At 39.0% G+C, this 25,866-nt stretch overlaps 1 protein-coding gene across 2 annotated transcripts; it reads right to left on the reverse strand.

Annotated features, from left to right (window-relative positions):
- Positions 1-1,189: 1,189 nt before the first annotated feature.
- On the reverse strand, positions 1,190-24,857 carry tmod1 (tropomodulin 1). 2 transcript variants are annotated; one of them, XM_067582360.1, is made up of 13 exons: positions 24,546-24,857; positions 19,382-19,460; positions 19,099-19,145; positions 18,490-18,626; positions 13,999-14,155; positions 11,734-11,850; positions 9,520-9,609; positions 7,849-7,979; positions 7,307-7,414; positions 6,576-6,719; positions 5,860-6,004; positions 4,682-4,781; positions 1,190-3,464 (listed from the first exon to the last, which is right to left on the reverse strand). In XM_067582360.1, exons 4-13 carry the CDS (start codon positions 18,610-18,612, stop codon positions 3,446-3,448), a joined length of 1,134 nt encoding a protein of 377 aa, XP_067438461.1. In that variant the 5' UTR covers positions 18,613-18,626; positions 19,099-19,145; positions 19,382-19,460; positions 24,546-24,857; the 3' UTR covers positions 1,190-3,445. The 2 variants fall into 2 exon arrangements, with proteins under 2 accessions (XP_067438461.1, XP_067438468.1); XM_067582367.1 differs by lacking the exon at positions 4,682-4,781 and having other exon boundaries at positions 24,546-24,855.
- Between the last annotated feature and the right edge of the window lie 1,009 nt (positions 24,858-25,866).

A 25,866-nucleotide genomic window follows, 5' to 3' on the forward strand; every position in this document is an offset into this window, starting at 1 on the left:
TGTGTTGCCGTCTTTTCTCGGGGACGTGGGGTCATAAAGGACACGAAATAAGCAGGTGAACATCCAACAGACCTTAAATTTTGTGACTTCATTCACTCAATGAACGCCTTGAGTCTGCTATTGGGTTTCGTTTTGTCACAGTACAAGAAGCACAGGTGTAAACAATAAAATGAACGGTGGCTGAATTCCATTTAGCTGCTTTGCCTTCAAGGTCCTGGTATTGTGTATTTAAAGCCCCACATATTAGTGATTTAAGTTACTTGTTTTTTCATGAAACTGTCGTACAAGAATAATCAAAATAGCAGGAACAAGTGTACTCAATGTTCAATAAACTGTAATGCCCTTGATACGTCATAGAAGTAGTAGGTTAATTTTTGAGACTGAATGGTAGTAAACTGTATGTGTTCCTCGTTTTTGCAGTGAGGTCCCTTCGCACCAAAGAAAATACTGTAACAATAAAAACATCAAAATTAAACCTACGCAGTGCAGACAGCTAGCTAAAAATATTTTGTGTGACAAATCCAGCCTTAGCATGACAGCAGTGATATTATCAAAGGACATGGTACTGAATATGTAAATGTTCCAAAAAACCTACAAGAAAAAACTACACTTTCATTGAGGAAAACAAACCGTTAATAATGTTGAACGGGCTCGGAGTCTCTTCTGAAATGCTGCACTGCAGTGTGATGACTCAAATTGTGACACTCCATTGATTTTCCCGCCTTACAATCACATACCCTACATCGCTGCTGCATTTTCAACTCTTTGCTTCCATGTATTTTTTTGTTTTTCTGGCCGACACCAGGCATCATCATGTGTCTTTTCAGACTGGTTATAGAGTCAAAATGTGGTACCTCTGCAAACATTTTCACACAGTGAATCAGCTGACAACTCATTTTTTTTCCATTGAGAATAATACACAGAATATTGTGAGTAGACTTCTGTCTAATAAAATCTGTACACAGAACTGAAGGGGAGGAGTGAATCTGAACAATGGAGGATAAAAGCTAATGAAGCACAGTTGTTAGTCTGAAGAGGGCAGTGTAAGGACACACAGACAGTTCAACTGAACTGACTTGGTGTAGTTCTTCCATTTAGCCACAGAGCGCCACTGTTGTCTACATATGAGAAAACTCTGCAAATCCAGCCAAATGTAATAAAGTCTAATCAGGAGGACATTGTGGACATGTTATTTTCAAGCTTCATTTATTTCATAAACAAAAAAATTCAACCAAAAAAAGTAAACTATCTAACAAAACACAGAGTCAAGCGCTAAAATAAAACTAATCAGAAAACGGCAGAACCGGACAGAAATTGACACACACAGGCTGAGTGGCAGAGTCCTCTTTTTCCTTTAGCACTCAAGTATTCATTGTTTTACAAATGTTTACATCCATAATTACCATCTGATGAACAACATCCACAGCATAAAGCGGTGATAAGGAAACATGGACGGCACAGTAGGATCAGTTTCAGTCTGCAACTGGTAGTTTATCTATTCTTTTAGCAGGAAATCCAGACCCATTTCTTCTTGAGCCATTAAAAAGTAACGAGTGCAGACCATTTCCTTTGATTTTTACTGGAGCTGTTTTATTTTAAGGCACAAACACATCTAGCTCTACTTCCTGGTTACATAGCAGCTAACTCTTCTCTATCTCATTGTGCTGTTAATCTTAAATTTAGAGGAAATCCCATTAAAATGCTGCAAAAATACACAGCAGTGTTTTTCCTTACCAACATATAGTTTGGATGCTGGTAAAAAAGGACATAAACATGGCAACAGTTTGGTGGCACAGCGTTTAAGTTGTATTCACAGACATAATGTTTTGCCTACGATGAGAAGAACATTTGAATGCTCAGGATCAAAGTGTAATACCACATCTCGGATGTTCAGTGGTAGATTTAAGACCCGTCACAGCTAAACATGTTTAACAAGCATTTTTTTGAAACCTGCAAACAGTGTTAACATTTGCTTCATTTAAATAAAACGGATCGGTATGATCTGAAAAGCTGTAAAGACATTCGAGGTTTCCTGCGTTTTTTTTTAAATCTGTGTCTAACATCCGTTACTGAAATACACCAAACCTGGATTGAGGTTAATGTGAACCTGTAATAATCCGTGACGACAGTACCAACCCTCTCATATTAAACCACACATTTTAGCTCCAGTAAATAAAAATAAACAAAACACAAACAATCAACAAACCAGACCTGGTTGAAAGTGTAACAGAAGTCCATTAAAACACTCTTTGGGTGATTGCAGCCTGACTTACGGACTAGAAAATAAATTCTATATAACAGGACGGTGTTTGCAGGCCACAGTGGAGAGGCACTCGTACTGTACAGGCAATCCACTTCACTTTAGATGTTTTAGATGCAAACACACATAGAGACAGGCGATGTAAATGCTGGATACTGTAACAGTGTTAAGTGTAATTAGAGTGTGTATTTACATTTACAGCAACATTTATACACAAATTATTACAATATCCAGCAAATCAATCCAGGTGATGTGAAGTCTTTGAATGGCTTGTGACTCTTTCCCAGGTCTGTCACAAATAAATATATTCTATATATATATAGTGACAAGTCTCACAGTAGCCAGGTTTATAAATCTATCAACATATTACTGAACAATTTGAATGATCTAAAAGGACAGTTAGTTACTAAAATACTGTTTAGACCCAACAAAAATAACATTTAACATCAGATTTTCACAGCCGGGTGAAAATCCAACATTATGGTATCCCTCATAGGTTTATATAATATCTATCAAATTGAAATGGGATATTGGCTTTGGTGTTTACTGGTTGGAGATACCTTGTATGTCCACCTTGGAGCGACATTTGGGGAACGACAGTAACGACAGCACAACTCATTTACAGCACAATAATAATAATAATAATTAGAATTCATTCAAACACAACAATAGAAACAGGGATTGCCAAAAGTGGCCCTTTTAGCTACTCAGATCTGAAACCCTCCTTCAAAACCAGCCCTGCAGCCCCTTTTTATTAAGGACTCTAGACAGTTAAGGAGATATTAAAGGATTCAGGATGACTAAGGAAGCATTTGTTGTCCCAGCCTTCAAACATCAGAGCACAAAAACACTTGTTCTAATCTCACCAGTTTATATGGACACTGCTGATTAATCCTGTTTGATCCTTTAACATCTACTCAAAAAAAGTCTAGGAAGTAGACAGAGTTCAGAGATTTCCTCCAAACCCCTGACAATTGAGTCTGGCATGGTTGCATGTCAGAGACGATGTGTGAGGTCTTCTGGATAGGCCGTCGGAGGGCGTGAGGCTGAAGAGGGTTACCAGACCGGGGGGGGGGGGGGGTTTGGAGAGATGGTGGGGATTTGAAGGGTTGGGGGGGACGGAGGGTTGAGGGTAGCCCTGGTTTCTACACATTCGTCCGACACTTGGGGAAGATGGGTCCTCCCTCAAGCCTTCTCTTTCTTACTGTAGATGGAGAGGAGGAGAAGAAGAGAAATAAAAACAAAAGATAAGAGAGATGAAGGGAGGAGAGGGAGGGAGATTTTTTTGTTTTGACTTTAACTTTTACTCCTACGACTATAACTTGTTATCATCATCATCTAAAGCAGAGCAAAGTTAGCCTGCCTTATTTGCTTTGCATGAAGCAGGAAGAGAGGAAACTGAAAAAGGGGAAAAGGTTTCAAAAAAAGCAAAATGATAACTTCTCTTCAAACGGCTGCAGAAGCGAGTGTTTTTTGCAAAACATTCCCCTTGAGGGGAGAAAAAACAGCCAAGACGCTAAGATGCTGTTTCAAAGAGGAAAGGAGAGGAAAGAAGGTTGAAAGCAGAATTCCTCCAGATAATGCAGCAGAGGCAATAAAGAAACAAAACAAAAGCACCAGACCAGGAGAAAAGAAAGATCCGACAAGTAAAAAAAGGCCGAGGAGAAAGAAAGGTAATGTGGCCAAAGAATAGAATAATACAACAGAGGGTTACTGTTGGGAGAGTGTTGGAGAAAACAACAGAGATAAACCATGAAGGTGTCTGCAGCTTCACAGGACAGACAAAGATGAAAATTGCTATTGCAAGCAAAAAGGAGCAGATTCATCCCATCCAATCAGACAGAAAGGGTATTAAGTGATTAAGTGGATGCTGTTGTCCAGTGAGATACTGATTCACTGTCTTGCTCAAGGGAAGTTCATACCTGTGCAATTTCTTAGTCAAGTTTACTTTCATTATTTTACTTATGTTGAGCATAAGTTGACTGCTCACAGATTTTTTTAAATAGTGGATATTCCTGTATCCTCGTTTCTGGATATTCAAGACTTCAGCATAGTCCAGTATGTTTCCTTTTCAGGCAGAGGTTCTTAACACTCTTATATGTTAAGAACATGTGGCAACAATACAGTATACTCTGAGTATAGTTGGGGTTGAAGAGCAACAACAGCTGCATTTAGGAGGCACTGGCAGTTGCCTTTGAACACCAGAGACAACTAGAGGAGAAAGAGAAGAAAGGAAAGTGATGAAAGGTGCTGTGGAGAAGCAACAGAAACTCTCAGAGGAAGATGACAGGAGGTGGCAGCGGCTCCGGTGGTCTGGAAAAGAATCAGGAGATGTTGGCAGCAGAAAGGCAAGGCTGAGCGGTCAAACAGTGCTGTGTTTGTGTTTCAGTTGTTCGTTTGTTTTTTTTTTGTTTTTTTTACTTAGTCTTGCACTTGAACTTTTTCCCGAAGGCCCTCTCCAGCTCAGGAACAGACAGAGTGAGGGTGAAGGAGCCGTCAGACTCTGATCTTACAACTCGAGCTTGAAGACGACAGGGGAGGAAAACGTTATGACAGGATTATGATGTGTATACTAAACTTCAAGTGGTGGTTTGGAGCATAATACAAGACTATAAAATCATTAGAAACAATATCCATAATCCAAACCCAGATGTAGACATAATTCTGTAACCCTAATCTTTAATCCTCCAAAATGACATTGATTCAAACATTTAAACAACTTAAAAATTAAAATGGAACTTTGTTTAAGACAAACAAAAAAAGCACTGACATTATCTGACATGAGACCAGCGCACTGCTAAAGTTGTTTGTTGCAACTTGATCTCAGATCTCCTTAAAAGATGTAACATTCACTGACCACCTCTCTTTTTATCTCTTAACTAAGTCCGTCAAGCTGCAAGTACGAACAATAAAACTTTTCAGTGTGAGGCAATTACACAGCCCTGAAATATTAACTAACAATATTAACAAATGTTAACTTTATGAAGCCTGTAAGGTTTCGTTTATAGTGAGAGGAGTCGATTTTACGGTAACTTGATGGTGTTTTTGTGGTTTTGCTGTATTTGGTTGTGTTAGAAACAAATGAAAGTTTCAAATGAAATTAATTCATCAAAATAATTGGTGCATAGAAAGAAACATTTCTTCCACCAGCACTATTGAGTCCTCTCTCATGCACGCACTCTTTTCTTGGTGCTGATGTCATGACTTAGGAAGGCAGTGTTTTGATTGGCTGGAGCTTTCTGGCCGTACTACTGAGTTACCGGCTCATGATATCACCGATTCTTCTATTTGAGTCTGATTAAAAGTAGAACGCAAGAAGATATAGTGAAGATTAAAGTGTCAGCGCTGACGCACATAACTACTAACACCGCCAAATGCAATACTACTGTGTACGAGTTACATAATCGACTGAAGAATTGTGACAGTCATCCAATACAGTATGCACTTGAAATGTTATCGTGAACTTTTGTCATGTTCCCGATTAAGTTTCTCAGAACAGATATAAAAAAACATGTCTGTGACTCAAAGCTGTATCTTTGCTAAAATACATGTGGATATGTGTGTGTGTGTGTGTGTGTGTGTGTGTGTGTGTAGCCCACCAAGGTCGTTGTTGTTCATCATGGCGTTGGAGCCTCGGAGGCGTGGGCCCTGCTGGGTGAAATGGTAGCCAAACTTCAACAGCGTGGTGTTTTTCTCCAGCATGCTGGCTATCTCCATCTCCACCTTGTTGCCTAACGGCTGGCTCTGGAGACGAGAAGACGCGGAGAGAAGAAGTGGGTTTGGTGTGTGAAAGCGATATGAGCGTTAAGAGGAAAGGAAGGATGGAGAAACGAAGACAGAGGAGATGAGGAGGAGAGGAAGAAGCTGGAGATACTTTCTTTTCCTCCCTACAAACTGAATAACAGAGCCACTACGGATATATTGGTGATTGCTGTGGCATGAGAATGAAGTAGCAGGGATTCAAATGCTGTTTGATTGTCAGGTTATAATCAAATAATTAGTCAGGCGGTCAAGCCGGAGGGTGAAGGAAGTCAGGAAAAAGAAAAGGGGGCAAGAAGGATGAGAGGAAGTTGAACCAATGACTAAGCAGTGAGTCACGCATGTACAACCACGCAGTATGACACATCACAATGCAATCTGGGAGCATTAGACTGAAGTGGCAGAGATGGCCAGTGTACACAACCTGACACACACACACACACACACACACACACACACACACGAGATCAGAGAGTCTATGTGTGTACTCTATCCAAAGTCAGAAAGCAATTAATGATGTATGTTTGAAAGTGTTTTATGGTGTGTGAGTTGGTACCTGATTGTCTATCTTGAGCTCCTGTAGTGTGGTGTTATTCTGCAGTGACTCTATGAGGGCCAGGATTCCAGTGCCTGTGATGAAGTTGGACTCGACATTCAGACTCTTCAGCGTTGTGTTCACCTTCAGCATCTCTGCCAGGGCCTGAGGAAAAAAAAAAAAACACTTACTGTATGTTGAATTCGCTCATTGCTTTGCAGCCATTTGCAGCAAAATACTACTGCTGGTTGCCAAAGTGAGCAACACCATAAAGTTTCTCTGTGAGAGTCACTGATGCACATTTCTTAATAAGATATTTCAAATTCATTATCAAATAAACTTTGCTGCATATCTTGATAAAAATATGTGATGAATAATCTCAAGTAATCTCAGCTCAATGTTAAGTGACTGAAAGTTCATAAAAATGTAAAAAATAAACCCTGGGTTTAAATTTTGTCAAACTTACTGATTAAAAGGTCAAGAATTAATCTATGTTTGATCTCTTGTGCTGGAAAGGTTATGAAAATAATACTGGCTCTGTCCTAGTCAGACCATAGAGTTTTTGTGTAAAAAGGGACATAAAACCGATATGTTAAACTACCAAATACATTTATGAAACATGGTCCATGTCTGAAAAGAGCCACTCGTTAATAAAACTATACATTTTAATTTACCTGATCCAGATCCACAAAAAACAAGGTAATAAGGATTCTGTGTATTTTAGTATGAACTCCTCCTGACGTGTGACTTACGAATGCTACGGGGTCGTTGCTTCTGGTTCCTACGATACTGAACCTCTCCACCACAGTGTTCTTCATCAGAGCCTCAGCGTACGCCTTTAGAGTCGGGATGGGGATATTCTGCGTGTAGGAAAACATCATCAAAACATTTCAGCTCAGTAAACGTCTTGTGTTTTGGCCTTTAACGCAATTTGAAGATTGCTTCAGGTTTTTTGTGTTTTCATTCGAGAAGATTTTGCTTATAACAGTTAAAAAGAGCTTGTGTCACTTATGCTGAACAGTGGTTGCTGACAACAATGATATAACAAAATCTACAAAAACAATTGGATAATAAAAGTAATAGTAAAAAACAGCTTCTTCAAATTTGTCTAAAAATTGAATTAGACGTGTTAAAAGACATGATGGATGAATTAAGGAATAAATGTTTAATGATTAAATACAGAACTTTGCTGTAAAACAGGCTGACCGCGTCAACAATGGTGAAGTTAGTGAGCACTAACTGTGTAACCTTTGTTTTTATCCTCATGAACACACAAACACACACGCGCTCTTACCCTGATGTTGTTGAGGTTGACCTCCACCAGGTCGGGGTCGTTCCTCTTCACTCTCATCAGAGTGTCCTCTACGTCAGTGGAGTTGGGCTCCTCATCAGGGACTGGTTTATACTGGGTGCACTGGATCACACCTACCATACATTAACAGAGCACATGCTCATATGTACATTTAATCTAATCAGATAAATCCTACTGTGGGAACAACAATCATTAAAACATGTGTAGTCTTTTCCCCAATTGACACATTTATTGATAGAGTTTAAGACTGCCAAATTCAAAATCTGCTTCATAAAACACTGTAACAGTATTATCTGAATAGTTGATTTGACTGCTAACACATCTGCCAAACAAAGCAAGCAGTTTATAGTATTAATGGATGTACAATATTTTCCCACAGTCAATGATCATGATGAATATTGCTCTAGGTTAGAGGGCTCTGACAGTTCAAAAGTGCACTTTCTCAATCTCCAGAGAAGCATGTCATCCTTTAACTGAAGAGAAAACATCTAAATCACTAAATCATTATATTTTTAAAACTATGCATATAATCTAATACAGGTTTTTATTTGTTTATGAAAATAAAAAACTTTTATCAAGGACTCACATGCTCACATATAATAGGTAATTCATCACAGTGAATGCAGCACAGACCTTTGAATTAATCTGCATACAGTATGTATAGTATGCAGTTTACTATGATTACTTGGATTACAGAAATTACAAGTTTCAGGTCCCTTTACATTTATTTTGTAGTCATATATGTAGTGAAATGAAGATAAAACAGAACAAGATACGGTACTTTGGTAGTAGAAGATCTGAAAAACACACAAACACACAGTGCTTCAGGCTCACTGGAGAAATAAATGTGTGTTTCATGTCAGATAACAAATGGGGTTGTCTGTCTGAGATACTGTAACTTAAAGTTACAGTATCTCATAACTTAAAATTATCTGACAATAAAGTCAGCTTGGTCAAACTTTTGGGTCAGTACACATAATTTATGTCTATGGTGAGAAATGTGATAAACATCAATATTGGGAAACTAAATTCCTTCTGTTGAATTAACAAATTTGCAGTATTTAATGCTGTATGTGATGAAGGACAAGCCAAAGCACTCCCTGTTGGCTTATAAGTCTTTATCGTCTTCCAGCACAACAAGGCTCAAACAATGACAGAAAAAAAGATTAACTTTAGCTCCTTGTCTAAACACTTTTTTTTACACACTGTCCTGTATATCAGTACTGAAAACAAAACAGTTTCAGCAGGTGTTCAGTGTCTGTCGCTACAGAGCTGGAAGAGAATCTATAGGATAAAGTAACCAGAGTTATTTACTTACTGAGGGTTCAGTTTTAACGTGTGTAGCTGTGTTTGTGTGTGCATGGAAAGAAAAAAAAAAAAGACAGATTATCTTTGGTAAAATAAACCAACATTCTGCCAACATGAGATCATTTCACTTGACTCTGATCCAACTCGCTTCAACATTTTTCTAGAATGAGGTGATATTTTCTTAAAACTGGTTGAGTGATCTGCTGTATTTCAGGATCCTGTTACTTATTTTTTTGTAAATTCCTGGAACAAATGTACTGTAGCTTTGTGTGTTATTTCTCTAAATCACAACTCAAACAGAAGTTTTAGTGTGTGTGTGTGTGTGTGTGTGTGTGTTTTACGTACTGTTGAGGCCTTGCTTGTTGACTATGGTACTGCTGGCCAAAGCTTCATAGTACTGCTGGTTGCTCATCAGGGTGTGCATACCCAGGATGGCTGGAAGACAGCGAGAGGACAAAATGAAGATGGAAAGAACGGAGGGAATGAACGGCGGGTCAGAGGAGGAAAGAAAAAGATGGACATTGAAATGAAAGCAAAGAGAAACAAGAATCACACACACAGTCAAATACAAATGAAAAATTATACATATGTCTTGTTTCAGCCGTTCGGTGGACCACCATGCTAATACAGACGGGACAAAGACAGAATCACAAGCAAGTCGAGCTCCGTTTCAGATGGCTGAGCACAGCTGAGCCGTATTTTGGATGATGCTATATCATCACTATAAAAGGATGTGAAGGTATTGGAATCCAACCCATCAGTGACTTAAAAATCCCTTATGTCCTTGCAGCGGTAAATCTGAAATATGTTTTTTTGACTGAGCAGTTACTCTTTGTACTCGCTATAAAAGCAGCGATTTACAGAGTATTATCACCTCGTCTAGTTGTCAGAGAGACCGAGAGCATGAGAATAAACTGTGTTTGCAAAGACATAAACAGTACGGGAACACAGGCTACCAAGCTGCTCTCAAGTGAAGAAGGGGAGATATGTTACCTTCAACAACAGCGGGGACTCGTGCTTCTAAAATATGCCTCGTTTTCAAACTTCTAGAAGCAGCAACGGTGTTTGACAATACATTTCTGCCATGATAACGCAGGTAGTAGAGTGATGTGGGTACAAAGGTTAACACTAAATGCGAAATAAAAGAAAATACCTAAGTAGATAGGGTTTTTTGCTGTCAACACAATTTACTGTAATAAGCCTGATTCTGCATTATTGGGAGATTAAACAAGTTAATTAAACAAGTTTCATTTAATAAAGTAAAGCTATTCATACATCATTCAAAAATATTTGTGATTCTTTTATATTTTAAGAAAAAAAAATGTTGGCAAAGGTCAAAGGTCAATAAAATCTCTCAACAGCATCTTGAATAATCTTTATAATATATCTTTTAGGGCTGCAACTAATGATTCTTTTCATTATCGATTAATCTGTCGATTATTTTCTCGATTACTTGATTAATCGTTTAACATTAATCGAAATGTTAAAAAATACACAACATCATTATTTCTCAGAGGTCACAGTGATGTCTTCAAATTCAAAGCTCAAATATATTCAGTTTGACACAGAAAGGCTTAAAATTCTCACATTTCAGAGGCTGCAAATAGCAAATATTTCACAGTTCTGCTTTAAAAAAAAAGATTAAAACGATTACTTGATTATTAAAATAGTTGCTGATTAATTTCCTGGCGAGTGATTAATTGATTAATCTACTACTCTAAACTAACAGTTGCAGCTCTAATATGTTTTCAGCAACAGATGGAAAGGTTCTTATTCAATTAACTGAGCAATCATTTTTTTTCTCACACAGCTCGGACACAGTTTGGACATGCAGCAAATATTTTGCCACAGTAGTGACATTTTGCATGCATTTAACCGAATTGATGAAAATTCCCGTGTAACGTATCAACAGTTACAGACATCCAACAATCTGACTGCGAGTCAAGCTGCACGGTTTTTGCTAAATGTCTGTTTATAACACGAGACAACAACACGAACATGACAAAAGACCAGAATTGTTCCATGCAAACACTGTGTGCAGTCTACAGATACCCCGGGTGGTGTTCAGTTAACAGACAGAGGGATCCAGCAGAGATGCAGGAGGTGGAGGAGGAGATGGAGGGATGGAAGGGAAGGGTGGAGGGAAGATGGAAGGAGCACTAGAGGAAATGGAGAAGAGTTAGATTGAGGAAAAGATGACTAACAAGGGCTGGTGATGGTGTTTAAACTGATTAGTGAGAGGAGAGCGTCTGCAGAGGATGAGGATGAAGGCTAATCTCTCCAGGATGTGTGAGTGAGTGTGCCTGATTTTTTTTTCTGTTTAGTTTCAGAAAACAAGTTAATCTGCGTTTTAAAATATATTGATTAGTTCAAAATGAGATGAAAAGATATCAGTGAAATCTGATGTGAGGGAACATAAAATCCAGGTAAAAAGCAGTTTAAACTGATCTACAGCTTTACAAAAAAAATCAGTATATTGTTGGTGAAAACTGAAACAATCTGAAGACAATAAGTATTATGCATACAGTGCATGTGACTGTGAGATGTGTGTTACTATACCTGCAATATCACAGAGTTCAGCATCAGTAGCACTAGCCAGCGCTTCTTCTAGCTCCGGCTCTAGAGTCACATTCTCCATAATAGGGTCCACCATCTTTTTAGGCACAAAGGCTTTCCCTATAAAAAATGATATGAAGATATATTTAATATACAAAAATACAGAACAAGTACTATCACCATGACAACTAACTCCTACTAGCACTGAAGTAAACCGAGGTCTAACGTTTTGCATAAATTGCAATGTATTCGCTGAGGATACTTGGTGTTACTTTGGAATTTGTGAATTAAAGGCCCTCACATAGGTGTCTTCACTTACATAATTAGACCTTCTTATGTTAATCATCCCTCATCTGTACACCTACAGAGTCCAGAGAGAAGGTCTAAACAGCCAGAAGAGTGAAAACACCTGTGTGGGAGGGTAATGGGAGGGTAATGGGTGTGTAGGGCCAGTGGTGGAAAGTAACTAAGTACATTAACTTACGTGCTGTATTTGAGTATTTCCATGTGATGCTACTTTATACTTCCACTCCACTAGATTTCAGAGGGCAATATTATACTTTCTACTTCACTACATACAGAGATTAATCATTGTTCATCTATTGTGCATTTTAATAATGTTTCATTACATTAAAAAAATCGTAATAAAAAGCTGTTTTATGTCACATTTTCGAACATATCAAAACAGAATAAATAAGCAATACATATCAAAATCACTGTATTAAAAACTGTTTAATATGCAGGTAGTCGCAGCTGACATGACAACTCACTGTTGCTGGTTGTCATAGTAACACAATATGCTTTCTGACTCAGGAGTTTTGCAGGAGCTCAGCAGTAAAAAAAAAACGAATCTGAGCCGACTGACAAAACTGCTGCTTAACAGACGGATATCTGTCATTGACTATGCATTCACTGTGGTGTTAAACGTTCCCAAATTCATTCATTCATTTGTGTTATGTGGCTCTCTGATCATCGCTGGTATAAAACAAGACAAGAGACGTCCTGTCAGTGGAGTCAGACCTTGTTTATTTATTTTTTGTCTTGAAGACTACATCTTCATTATAAGCTAACTTTAATTATTAATTATAACCATTTATTTGTAAATCTGCACAGCATCTGTTGGCTTTTATTCTGAGTGACTGAGAATGAGCCTATATTATTTAACTTCATATTGATCAAATATAGCCTGATATTATATCATAATATATTATATTATACTATACTGTTGTATGAAACTGTTAAAACCGGTTATATTATGTTGGGTGGCTTGGGGTGCCATGACAAAAAATTTCCTTTCAAGGGGTGCCGTGGTCTAAAAAAAGGTTGGGAACCACCTTCACATCAAACCTGGCTACAGGCTTCCTGCCATCACTATGACTGATTGACTGTGAAGGCTCAGATGTGTGTCTGACAAGTGAAAGTGAACCTGTTTCATGCCCTACAATGGAGAACGCTGGAGTGGACTTTGTCTGAGAGAGTGGAGGGCGAGCAACAAATAGAAAACACAGACTGGCTGCCAGTGGAGTGATGACAGAAAGCTTTGAACAGAGAACAGAGAGTCCGCTCTGCTCACATGGTCCAGTTTGCAGCTAACTGGGTGTTCCACACCAAGAACTGGAAGTTAGATGCCTTGCTCATTGGGAGGGAGGAGAGGCAATAACACCAGCACAGAAGACTATGACGAAAGTGACAACAGGGAGACCTTCTAGAGTTTCACATAGACATGTCTGGTATCTCTCACCATCCATCACACACCTCTGTGTCCTCACTCAACTGGTGCTAGTGAGCTGACAGGCCTCCCAAGGGTGGTCTTGTGGAACAAACCACCCTGTAGGAAATAATAAAAATCCTCCAACTCATGGATACCTGAGGTTTACGATGCAGGCCTCTAAATTATAGGGCATCATGAGACGCCATGTTTTAGGTGTGTGGCTGTGTTTATGCTGAGATTAATTTGAGAAGTAATTTGAATCTTCTCCCGTGTTTGTGGCTTATTTACACAGACACAATTTTCTATATGTTTCTATATGTCTCTATATGTTTGCAGATTTTTTTCCCATAACATCTACAAAATTGGAGATTCAATCCTCTGTTCAACTCAAATCTCAGATAACTCAGTTATCTTGAATATTAAAAGAAAGAATAGTGTTGACCTCTGATGTTCTTGTTATCTGTTTATTTGATACAAATCTGTGTTTTCAACCAGCAAGAGCCAACTTTCCATCTAATTACTTACAGTAATACTTTACTGGAAGCTCTGGTTCTTACCTCTCTTCTCCCCAGTGAAGGGCACCAAGTCTTCTCTGTCAGGATGTTCTTTGGCCTGTTTCTCCAGATGAGCCAGCAGGTTGTCCCTCTGAAACGTTCCTGTTGGAGCTTTCTTGGTCTGGTCCTTCTGCCGCATCCCAGCTGGCAACAATGCATTCTACACAATACAGGAATTTACATAATTTAAAAGATTGGCACTGCGTATTGGAGAAATAACCCATAATTTTAAACCTTGATACCTCCGTTATGTGCTGTGGATTGCTGTGTTTTCTTGTTTTGTTTTAGCCAGCGTTGCTCAGCTTTGGTCTATTTACCACTTTGGTCCAGTTTGAAATATTTCTAGAATCATTGGATGGATGAAATTTTGTACAGACAGACAGTCTCCACAGGATGACGCATACCGACTTTGGTGATCCTCTGACTTTTCATTTAGTGCCACCAGCAGGTCAAAACTATCATTTGTCCAACACTTTGGTTTACAACCAAAATATCTAAAAATTAATCACAAAGCCTGCTAGCATGCTAAACTAGGATGATGAGTCAACATTATACCTGCTAAACATCAGCATGTTAGCATTGTGAGTTGTGAGCATGTAAGGATGCTGACATTAGCATTTAGCTCAAAACTGCTGTGCCTAAATGCAGCCTCACAGAGCTGCTAGCATAGCTGTAGACTCATAGTCTTCTTCCAGCTTGTCCCACCTCCTTCTTCCTGATAGAACCTTGCACTACTGAATCAGGTTTAATTTGTCCTGGTATTAATGTTGGAGGAAAGGTGACTCTTAAGAGACACCCTTGTTCTTATTGGGCAATGACAGAAATAATGCATCAACAGTGCATAGTTAGTATTAATGCAAATGTGGAAGAGATATAGCGATGTTGGTATCTTTGCTCTGGTTAATATAACTCCCACATCAGCCCCTATCTCTACTCCAGCACAACACAGGACCAAGAAATCTCCCAGAGCTTTGCTGCTCACCATGTTATTTTCAACCTAAAGCAACATTCAAAACCAAGCTCTTAGAAGTGCTACTTATAGCTTCATATCTAATCTGTCCTCTCAGCACTTTAGGAGCCTCTCTCTCCTTTCTGTCTCACTCACTTTCTCTCTTTCCTCTATTATTCACCTGCCTTCCGCCCCTCTCATTTAATGCTTCCAAAGTATAAGATTATCAAAGTAGTGACAACTTTCATAAATATACCAAACTGTTTACACAGTCGGACCGAATTTACATTGAATATCTTCGGACATAAAAAAAATAATCTCTCTCCGTCTCTCACACAGCTTTTCCAGTAGTGGTTCATAAATGTTCACGTGATCAACAGTAGTATTTATAGGAAAGCTGGGAGTATATCTCACCATCACTGCCGAGCTTTTTATGTCTAACAGTTATATCAGCTGTAGATAACACACCTCTTACACTTTGTTATTTTTAACAGTATGAAACTTTGGCTTTCGCTCCTGTCTTCTCTAACTTCCCTCTTTACTTTTGCTTGTCATCCCACTCCTCTACCTCATTTGGTATCTCCCATTCTTCCTCTCAGCTGCCACAGCATGTATCTAAGAGCACATACTGTATGTATTATGCACATGTACTATACATATCTCTATGGACACAAGAATGAGATGCAGGGGCTAACTTCTAAGTAATAAATGAGTAAAAATGGACATTTTCATTTTAAACCTGCACTAGCTGTTTTTGGCCACTTGGGGGCAGCAGAAACAAGCTGTTGACACAACATTCACATATCACCTTATAAAGTTGCTTATATATACAGCCAACAGATACGGAGCAACAGTAGCATTCAGCTGGAGTTGTGTTTCTGGTTACCTGACGAATAAATCTAATCACTCTTGTTTTAGCTCTATCTTGATTTTCACCACTCCCTGACGAAAATATCTGACTCCTTAGCAGCTAAATGCTCCAGTAAGTTCACTAGCTATTTGCTGACTGTTTCTATTCAGCGTATAGTGGGTTTATCAGAGCGTTTTTGCCTTAAAACAGCCACCTGCTATGTCTACAAAAAACTATGACGAGAGCGGTGAGAGTGAACAAAAACGGTAGAGTTGCGGAGCCGTAAACAATGAGCCCTAAGATGCTAAAATGCTCCGTAGAGCTGAGAGGAACTGCAGAGTCAGGTCAATTCTCTGTGAATTTATCTTTACAAATGACCTGTTTCACATTACACATAGTCATGTGACCCCTTGTTAATATATAAACATTGATTAGTGCAGCATGGTTGAGTGAAAAATGAAAAAACTCAATTGAGGATGAACTTTTCGTGATTTGAAAACTGGTACCAGTCATGTAAAGTATTTGTGATTTGTGTGAAAAAGGGTAAAAACATGCAAAATCACTAGTACAGCCTCAGTGGTTGTGTCCATAATTCAACATATTTCCAGATTAAAAAGGATGTTACAACAGGAGATACTGTATAAATTTCAGCCATAGATGTGACTGTGGTATCTCAGAAGAAGTAAACAATATGAACCAGTTCAAGTTACAGTGTGTAAATATATGACGGTGAAGCTGTATGAACTCAAAAAACACAAAATGTTCCCCAGATTGATGACTTATCTCTCTTGAATCAGAGAACAGCTGGTGGACATGTTGTTTTTCTGTCAGACATTATGAGGCTTTCTCTGTGACTTACTGGAACTGATGTGCGCAGCCTTGCTGGGAAGGTTACTGTGTTTCCTTAACTAATTCAGCACTTTACGGTTGGGTAACAGGTTACCCTCATAAACAGGCACAAACATGGTAAGCACACACACACACACTGCCTCTTGCTGTTTCTTCTGTTTACATCATGGAGTCCCTCAGGTCACTCAGTGCTGACATTAGTCACCATATCACACAAACACACACACACACACAAAGGGCCCAGCACATAATACCCTTCCAGTCATCCCCTTGGCATTGAGGGGAAATCCAGTCACTTTATGAGCAGTTAAGACATTCGTCAGAAAGCTATTACAGCTGCTGTCACCACCTCCACCCAAGATACATCACTGACGCCAGAAGCTGGTGATGGATGCATCAAACACAGGAATAAACATATAAAGAAACAACTGAAACTAAACACGAGTATAACTGATGCACTGTGCCTACTACAGCACAATGACTAACAATATGATACATCGAGTCCCGTAGACTGCACTTAATACAAGAGAAATACTGTAAATGATAAGGAAGATGGCGTTTAAACTGTAGCATGATAGGACCAATTCAGTCACATTAAAGTTATTTTCACCAATTTAATTTTACTTTAGTGCACAGACTAAGTAAATTCATGAAGTAACCATGGAGATTTACAGTATCACTGTCCTCTAAGGTGATTTTCTTACAGTACTTTCATAGATTATCAAGACGTTTAGGAGTCCTGCAGTTTGTTTGTTTTTCTGTAAACATATTGAAGGGGACATATCATGTCTTTAGTGATTTTCTGTTATTTTTATACTGTTATAATGTAATTTATCTATTTTAAACATGGTCAAAGTTCCAAAACTTGAGGTGAACGTATGTAAAAATGCTCCCTGCAAGTCAAAAGCCCAAGTTTCAGCCTGCTTTGAAGGCTTCGTTTGCAAAGTTACCTCTGCTTCCTCCTCATAATGACATCAGATTGTTTGTACATGAACCCAAACGGCCGTCTGTTCTATAGTCTTTGTTGCTAAGGTTGTTCACGTTGTCCGCTCGCCTATTACGAATTCAGGTTCGAACATGTACAGATATATTTGAGAGGTTTCCATTTTGAGTAAAGAAAGAGAAAAATAAGTGAAATTCTATTACTACTGTTTGTTTATGTAGCTGTCGGAAGTGGAATCTGGCCAATCAGAACAGAGTGGGCTCATCAGGAGGCGGGCCTTAAAGAGACAGGAGCTAAAACTGCCTGTTTCAAACAGAGGCTGAACTGAGAGGCTGCATGAAGGACCAGTATAAGATAAATAATACACAAAGATATTCCAGTAGAGCTCCAGAATAAAATAAAGACCTGGAACTATACATGATACATCCCCTTTAAATTCCAGGTTTTTGTGAGAAAAAAAACAACACTTATCTCACAACCTCCGGTAAAACCTCTATCATTTGGAGAAATCTTTCCCTAGAAATGTTATTGCATACACTGCACACTTCAACTGCATTTTGATCGTAACATGAGTATCCAAACAACCAAGTCTAACGGTCTCCATGTGCTGTAACACTAGCTTTACTGATTGTAGGTCTATTAGCTGGTTTTGGCAATACTGTACCTCATCAGCATTCCACCGTACTAATACTGTGGAAACCATTAGAGCATTCAAATGTTTTGCACTCTGGCTAAAGACAGAAATTACTAAGCTAAACGGCCATTCGAATGAAAACACAGGGGGCTGTAGTATAGTATATTATGGCAGGGTGTTCTATTTAGCCGGCATAAGCCCATAACACTCCACTGACACCAACATACTGACAGAAACTCCTCCTTATGGACTGTATATTATAAACTTACATCAGGATCCAGCTCCTCTAATTCATCTTCTAATCGCTGCAGCTCTTCCTCTGAGAGTTTTTTCAGCAGCTCGTCCTCATCTATGTCCCTGTACTTCTCCATCTCCTTCCTCATCACAGACATGATGGACAGCACACCTGGGGACAAAAAAAATGACAAACTCTTACAAATAGACACAAAATTGAAGCGCTTGGTTGGATTTTTCTGTTATAGAAGATAACAGGACATTAAATATCAGTAATACTGACGCATGTGCTTTAGGTAAGAAATGATTTTTGGATTTTTGGTAATCAACTTTTGGATTTAAACCGTATATTTCAGCAAGCTAGCTTCAGATTTCTGGCAATGAGAGTTTGCTTTCACAGTATGTCACTACACTAATCTTTCATCCGTCACGCATTTTTTGTACTTCCAAATTGCTTGAGGTGATAAAATTACAAATTGAGCCAGACTTTTTACTTCTATCATCATGATCTCTTATCTTGCATTCTCTGTGTAAGGTTTGGATTTAGTGAGATGATTCAGCAGTAGGGTCAGTGCTGCCAAAGTAAGGTTATACTGCATAAACACACACATGTGATCTGAGAGGCATTAAAACAGTTCCCTCACCTCAGTGACCCCTCCAAACGAGAAAAACAAGACGTAAGATCAGGAGCCTGTGATTAAAAAAAAAGAAAAAAAGATATCTGTAGATGGAAGCAGAAATCTAAATTATCAGTGTTTATTGTTTGAAGGATTAGATCAAAGCAAAGCTGACTTTGACAGTCAAATGCCAAAAAGTCAACCCATGACACATGCTTTGGCATTACTTTAAGGCAGATATGACATATGGTCATTGATTTTGATGTTGCCCCTTGCTGTAAAAAAAAAAAAAAAAACAGACTGTACTCACCTCAATGACCTCCAGCTCAGGAGTAAAATAACAGCAAAGGCAGCCAAGTGCCCGTAGCGCTCCTGGCAAAGAGAGAGACCTGGAAGAGGCAGAAGTACAGAGTGAAGTGATTAATAGCTTTCAAAATTAGAAAGGAGTAAGTCATCTTTGGAGAAAAAGAATTTTTATTATAGATCTGCTTGTTTTCCTTTTTCTTCTTGTTCTTCCCTCTCTATTCCTTCATTGAGCGACTGACAGGATAGCAGCTACAGAAGTCTGGGGAAATAAAATCTTTGGTTTGAACATTTTTGTATCATGTCATAAAATGTTTTTGATAGTGCCTCATTGAACTGACATGTCTGAAATGCTCGAGTAAGAATGTAACCTTTACGGACCAGATGATGTTCTGCAGATGAAGATGCACTGAAGAGGATTCATTCCATTTCACATTCCTCTACTATTCATATTGCATGTGGAAGCATTCGGCCTGCTGGTAGAAGATTCATTTCAAGTGCCAAGTTTCCTGATAAGGCAACTTGTGTCAATTTACATTTGTTAGCTGGATTTTTTTTATATATATATATATTTTTTTTTAAGTTTCAATCCTCATTTGCGTTCTGGTGGTGAGTTAGATGAGAGGATTGATACCATTCTCATATATATATAGCTTAGCTAAGCTTATCATGAAGACTGGAACCAGGGGGAAACAGCTAGCCTTGCACTGTCTAAAGTTAACACAGTCCGCCTACCAGGGTTATGTGGCGGACTATTTCTTGGCTGCAAACAGTAACTTCCTGGGATATCCGCTGGTTGCCTGGCAACTGCTCCCAGCCAACAAATAGTCCAGTACATAACTCCCTGTAAAACAGCAAATTGTTGTTTTTAGGTTGTTTTTTTTTGTACGGATTAAACAAACAAGGTATAACATGTTATCAAGTGAGCTAAAAAGGTGCTAGTAGGCAGATTTCGTTACCTTTGAGTCTTTGTGCTAAGCTAAGCTAATTGGCAGCTAGCTGTAGCCTCAGTGGAAATATATGAGAGTGGTATCGATCTTCTTATCTAACTCTTGTCGAGAAAGCAAATAGGCTTATTTCCCAAAATGCTATTCCTTTAATTCTTTAATTGCTGTTTAATTCTGTGTTGTAAAAACCAGTTGCTACCAACGACAGAATAATATTGGATGGGCTACTGACATAAAAAATATAAACATGTTCACCTTAGTTCAGCCACAGTCTACAGAGGTGTAACTTGTTACAGGTGCTTCATAGAAACTTTCCCTTTCTTTTCTGTGTATCTAACAACGTCTTCAGTTAGCACTAAAATTTTTCACTTGATGTTCTGTCTGTCTAAACTAACGCTCCATTTCTGCCATGAAACTGTGTAAAAAATGTAGTTCTGCATTTCTTCTCAAAGTACTCTGCCAAAAAGTCTAAAAATTAACTCTGGATAAACCAAAAATCTTGTCTCTCTTGGTTTCTTTCTCAACAGGCAGTGATGATGGATTGGAGATCTTTTTCCTCTCTCAAATTCTCTACATGGCAGGCCGGGGTCTTGGCTGTGGGACCAGATGACTGATGATGGATGAGCTGCAGCAGAGCATTTGTGGGTCACAACACCAAATGTTCAGCATAACTGCCGTCTACGAGCCCCGGTTCCTTAAAACTAGGGGTCAGAGTTTGAAATGTGTTGCCGTTAGACGTCCACATGACAAGACTAATAATAAACTTAATGAGCCTGCATATAAGGATGAGAATGAGGTCAAACTAGGCAGAAAAATGTTGAGATATAGCTCAAAAACCAACCAACGTGCGGAAAAAGCTGCATTCAAGGGGCACAAAATGTGAGTGCAAAACTTTTCCTTTGAAGTATGTCAGCAAGTGTCTTTTGGCCAACCTCCTAAAAGGTGCCTCAAGCGTGCCATTGTTTTGTTCTGCTTTCTCTAAGCTCCATGACAAGACAAGTTTCCAAAGCCAAAGATGAAGAACTGGGCTGAACTCCAAATAACGTTGCAAGTCTGCTGGAAGAGGCTGACCTTCTCTGATGATATCAAACAGACCTGCTGCTCTGTTTACAACATTTCTACAAGCTTCTGCTTTATTATAGGACATTCAGTGGGCAGGAAAGGAAAGAAAGCTAGAGATTAACTGAGCTTGAGAGTATCCTTTAAAGTCCTAAAACACTAGACTTGATCCTTGGCCTCTAGACCTCAAGCCTCTGAGAATAGCAGCACTGATACAAGATCATTAATCAACTCAGATCTGTGTAAAACCTTAAAACTGATGTAAACTGGCAAGTGGGCTTGCATCTTTGCCCCAGAATCACACAATTCAGCTACTCCTGCAGAGCAAAGTGTTATACTAATATGCTTTAACAGCAAATTTCTTCAAATTGTAAATCTTTTGGTTTTATTTTAAACATAAACCCTGGAGGAGCTGGGAGTTTTTCGCCTGTGAAATACACATAAATCTCTGTAAAGCTCACACACGCTCTCAGAGTGGCCAAAAACTCTTTACAGCAAATAAATCAGCACATAAAACAGAGCAGGCGATGGGACCCCAGCTCTGGACTCGTAGATGCTTTAGCTGACTACTTCCTGTTAAATGTCTTCTAACAGTTTACACCGTCATTAAAAACATGACCCTCACTGTAAATTACGTGTAAGTGCAGTATGAACATTATGTTACAGTCGTCTCTAAACTCAAACACAGGAGCATGAGGTGGCCTGACACTATACTTCACAGAGTTGTGAATAAAAACATAATTAATGCCACAAACTCCACATCCTTTTTTTTTTTTAATGGCAATGAAGAACGCAATTGGCAAATTTGACTCCAAAATACTTTAAATGTCCTAATGCTAACTGAAGGTTTGAAGGTAGATCTGTTTAAGAATCAATTATCTCCTGGGAACAAAAAATACCAATATTGCTACAGGGATAAGTTTGTGTCACTAAAAGGTGCATTAACAGACTTCATAATACTTTATACTATTTATCTTCTGTGGTATTAGAGTTTTATTGTGACATTTGTTTGCTGTCTTCCTAAAACATTTTTGCATGGTTACAGTTCTTTGAATTGTACACATCTCTGAAATAGCCCAGCAGAAAGCAGCTGAGAGACAACTGTCATGATGCATGTAGCACAGATAAGCTAATAAACTAAAGGATAGTAAGTGTGTGTTTTCTGCTGTGACAGTAGTGAGTGTTTATTAAGCTTTATGTTTAGCACTGAAATAACGCATAGATTCTTATCAAATTAGATTATTAAAGTACATTAAAGGGAAAATTCACCACTGTGAATATGATGATTTCTTAAAACTAGGTCACATATGTAGTAGAGATGTGAAATATCTTTGAAATTTGTGCCCTATGACTAGAGAAAACTGAGAAAAAGGCAGCAGATTTCCCACTTTTAAGGGGAAATCCTACAACAACCAGAATGCATTGTGCGCATAACAGCGGCGCCACGTCTCTGCTCCGACGTTATATTGTAAAGCAAGTTGTTTGTGTTTGTGTTCTTCATGAAGAAACTCAGCAGCTGAAGTTTGTGTATCAGGCTGCGGCTGTTGCTTATCTCTAGTGGTCACTTTCTCCTCCAGTCCACACTCTGTTGTATCTGATTCAACAGCGCGATATTCATCCTCATATCATGAAACTAGTTTTCTTCCAAATATACTGATATTTTGAAGTATTTAGTAGTATGATATTTTAGTGTCTGCTTTTCCCTATCTCTGGTGTAACAAGGTAGGTGGAGTGTTTTGGGAGACCCACATTTGGCCGTCCTTGAAGGCACCACTACAGAAAACAAGGAAACTTAGTTTGTAGTGTAATGCAGATCTCCAAAGTCCACCAGATGATGTGAAACGTGACGTGATGCACGACTTTTTTCTGCAAACGAGCGGGGAGCTCTGGGTGCAGGTAACATGGATGGAGGTTAAACATTGTTCATTTGCATGTACTACCCACACTGTAATGATACAATGCTGGTTGAAGTTTCCCTTTAAGTTGTTAAATGTATTTTATAGCTGTAAGTAAAGCTGACATAACAATAAAGTCATGGAAACCATGATCACAGAATCATTTTTAGACATTCTGTCTATGCTAAAATTTAATGAGGACACTAAACCATCACTGCTGTGTCTCCATCTCCACTTTGGGGACCAGTATGGAGTCATATATCATGATTTGTATAATGAGGAGCCAAGCTCACTTGCTGCCTTGGACCTGAGGTCAGGCCATCTGTGCATTCTGCAGAGGTCAAAATGTCATGCACACCTGTGTCACTTTGCTAATCTGAGTGTTGTTTTAGTGTAGTTTGCTACTAAGATACATTACTGACCCAAAAGATGAAGAACAGACTTGTAAATGTCTGTGCATGTTTTAAATAGGGAAGAACTGTGCAACACAAAGTTAATTAGATCAGCACATGCAAGCTCCTGTAGGAAAATCACAAAGGATGCTGTTTTTTCTCTCAGGTCTACCACAGTGAACAACAGAGCATGCAGGGATAAACAAAACTGAGAGGAAAACCGTAACCTCCTGAGCAACAAAGGTTATATGGCTCCATTAACTCTACAGTGATGTATGTAGGTCACAGAAGACCTGACAACCAACATGTCAGCATCTCACAGCACTTGCTGACTGTAATCCTGATTATGCAAGATGGTGATTCTTAATTCTTACATTTAAACAAGAATACCAAAAGGTGACAAACTTGAGGTCAGGGGCCCCAACTTACCACAAGTATATAGAACTATTATGCTCATTAGTTCGTACAAAAGCAGTAAAACATGTGGATTTGAATAAAATTATTATGCATCCCCCAACAGCATCACTGGTATCAAATGAACCAGAGTAGAATATATCACACATTGCACTGCCGAGGGCCCCCAACAAGCTACAAGACAGTATCATAAAAAAACCCTATCTGAGAAGTTTTAGTGACTTTAAGAGGGAAACCTACAACATCTATTAAAACTATTAAAAAATATTCCCAAACAAGAAGGAAACTTTTACCACGGAATTAAAAACTATTCCCCAGTTTTCCTAAAGAAGTGCCCTTTATTCTCACTGACCACATGGAAACTGTAAGAGTTGTGCTGGACATTGTCTTAACCTAGATATGCGTTCTTCACTAATTTGACTGTTTTACAGCGTGCAGTATAATTTTTGCATTTATTTCCGTACCTCCTCCAGCGCTATTTATAGCCGGACAGTCCCGCTGGGTGACAGCAACGAATACTTTGACCAGATATGGTTTCCTTCAGAGCCGCCTGGAGTCGCACTGCGCGGTCCGCTCTGCAGCAGGCAGGGGCACAAACCGGGAATCCGCAAAAAACTCCTCTAGACAAAACCGTCCATGACCCGCAGATAATCCTGAATTCAGCAGATTTCAGCGTGCTCGCAAGAGTTTCCTCCCCCGTCCCTGGTAGTCTCTCAGCGGGTTCGCGGAGGCTCAATCTCATCTCCCGCAAAGGGCAAAGTAAAGTTATGGGGAAGAGATCCTCCTCCCCCCTCCTCCCCCCACACGGCTGCCCTGTCACTCCAGTGATGTCATGAAGTGGGAGCCGCGTCCATTATCGGACACTTCTCAAGCACTGTAACGTATGACACACGAGCCATTTTCTAACTTATATTTAAGTTTGATCCGCTCGGAAATGCTTTAATGTTCGCGGTTTGACAACATGTAGTGGTGAAAGTACTCGTTCTTAAAGCGCCGACTACAGTCAATACTATATTTATATGGATCAGGTTTTGCCAGTCTATCGTTTCAATGGCAGGAAAATTAAAAGATAGGTTCATAATTTTCCAAGTCAGTCTTAAAACAACAGTCAGGTGCCCATATTAACACTGAAACATGTTTTGCTGGCTGTTCCTCCTCCTGTTCATACTGACCTTTAAGAGATCCTAAATGCACTTATAATGTAAGTGATGGAGGACAAAATCCTCGTTTTTTGAGCAAAAATGTATTTTAAAGTTCAACTGAATGAGGCTTCATCCATCTGAGTCAGTCAAAGAAAGTGGATCTCTTCCACAGTTAGTCTTTTTTAGTGTGTCTTGACAGACAGTGTTTTCCTGTTCAGCTGCAGTGGAAAGATAGTAACAGTAGCTTTTAAAGATTTTGACTTGATTTGACTCATTGTACGGCTGAAGCCTAACATTAGCTTCAAATATTTTAAATACATTTTGCACAGAAGGAGGACTGTGGAGTTTGGTCCCCATCACTTACACTGAGAGTACATTATGATGGGATCTTCTAATGGTCAGTATGAACAGGAGGAATGATTACACAAAGAAAAACATGAGTCAGTGTTCATTTGGGCATCTTAATATTGTTTTAGGACAGACTACGGAATTATGAACCAATCCTTTAAGCTTTAAAGCTTTAAATACACACTCATGACCACAAACCCAGCACAAAATGGTAAACAAAGTTAGTTACTATAGTGAACATAATTCAACATTTAGTAGTGGAAAAGCTGGATATCTTCCTCAGGAGTTGGTGAGG

Source organism: Thunnus thynnus, chromosome 3 (assembly GCF_963924715.1).
Source record: "Thunnus thynnus chromosome 3, fThuThy2.1, whole genome shotgun sequence".
NCBI lineage: Eukaryota > Metazoa > Chordata > Actinopteri > Scombriformes > Scombridae > Thunnus > Thunnus thynnus.

What these genes read in the sequence shown, in the direction of transcription:
- tmod1 (XM_067582360.1), bottom strand. Translation starts at nt 18,612, where the DNA reads ATGTCTGTGATGAGGAAGGAGATGGAGAAGTACAGGGACATAGATGAG. An exon ending in CTTCACTGGGGAGAAGAGAG is followed by an intron (nt 11,851 to 13,998) that starts GTAAGAACCAGA and finishes CATTTTTTATAG; the next exon opens with GGAAAGCCTTTGTGCCTAAA. An exon ending in TGAACTCTGTGATATTGCAG is followed by an intron (nt 9,610 to 11,733) that starts GTATAGTAACAC and finishes GCTGTCTTCCAG; the next exon opens with CCATCCTGGGTATGCACACC.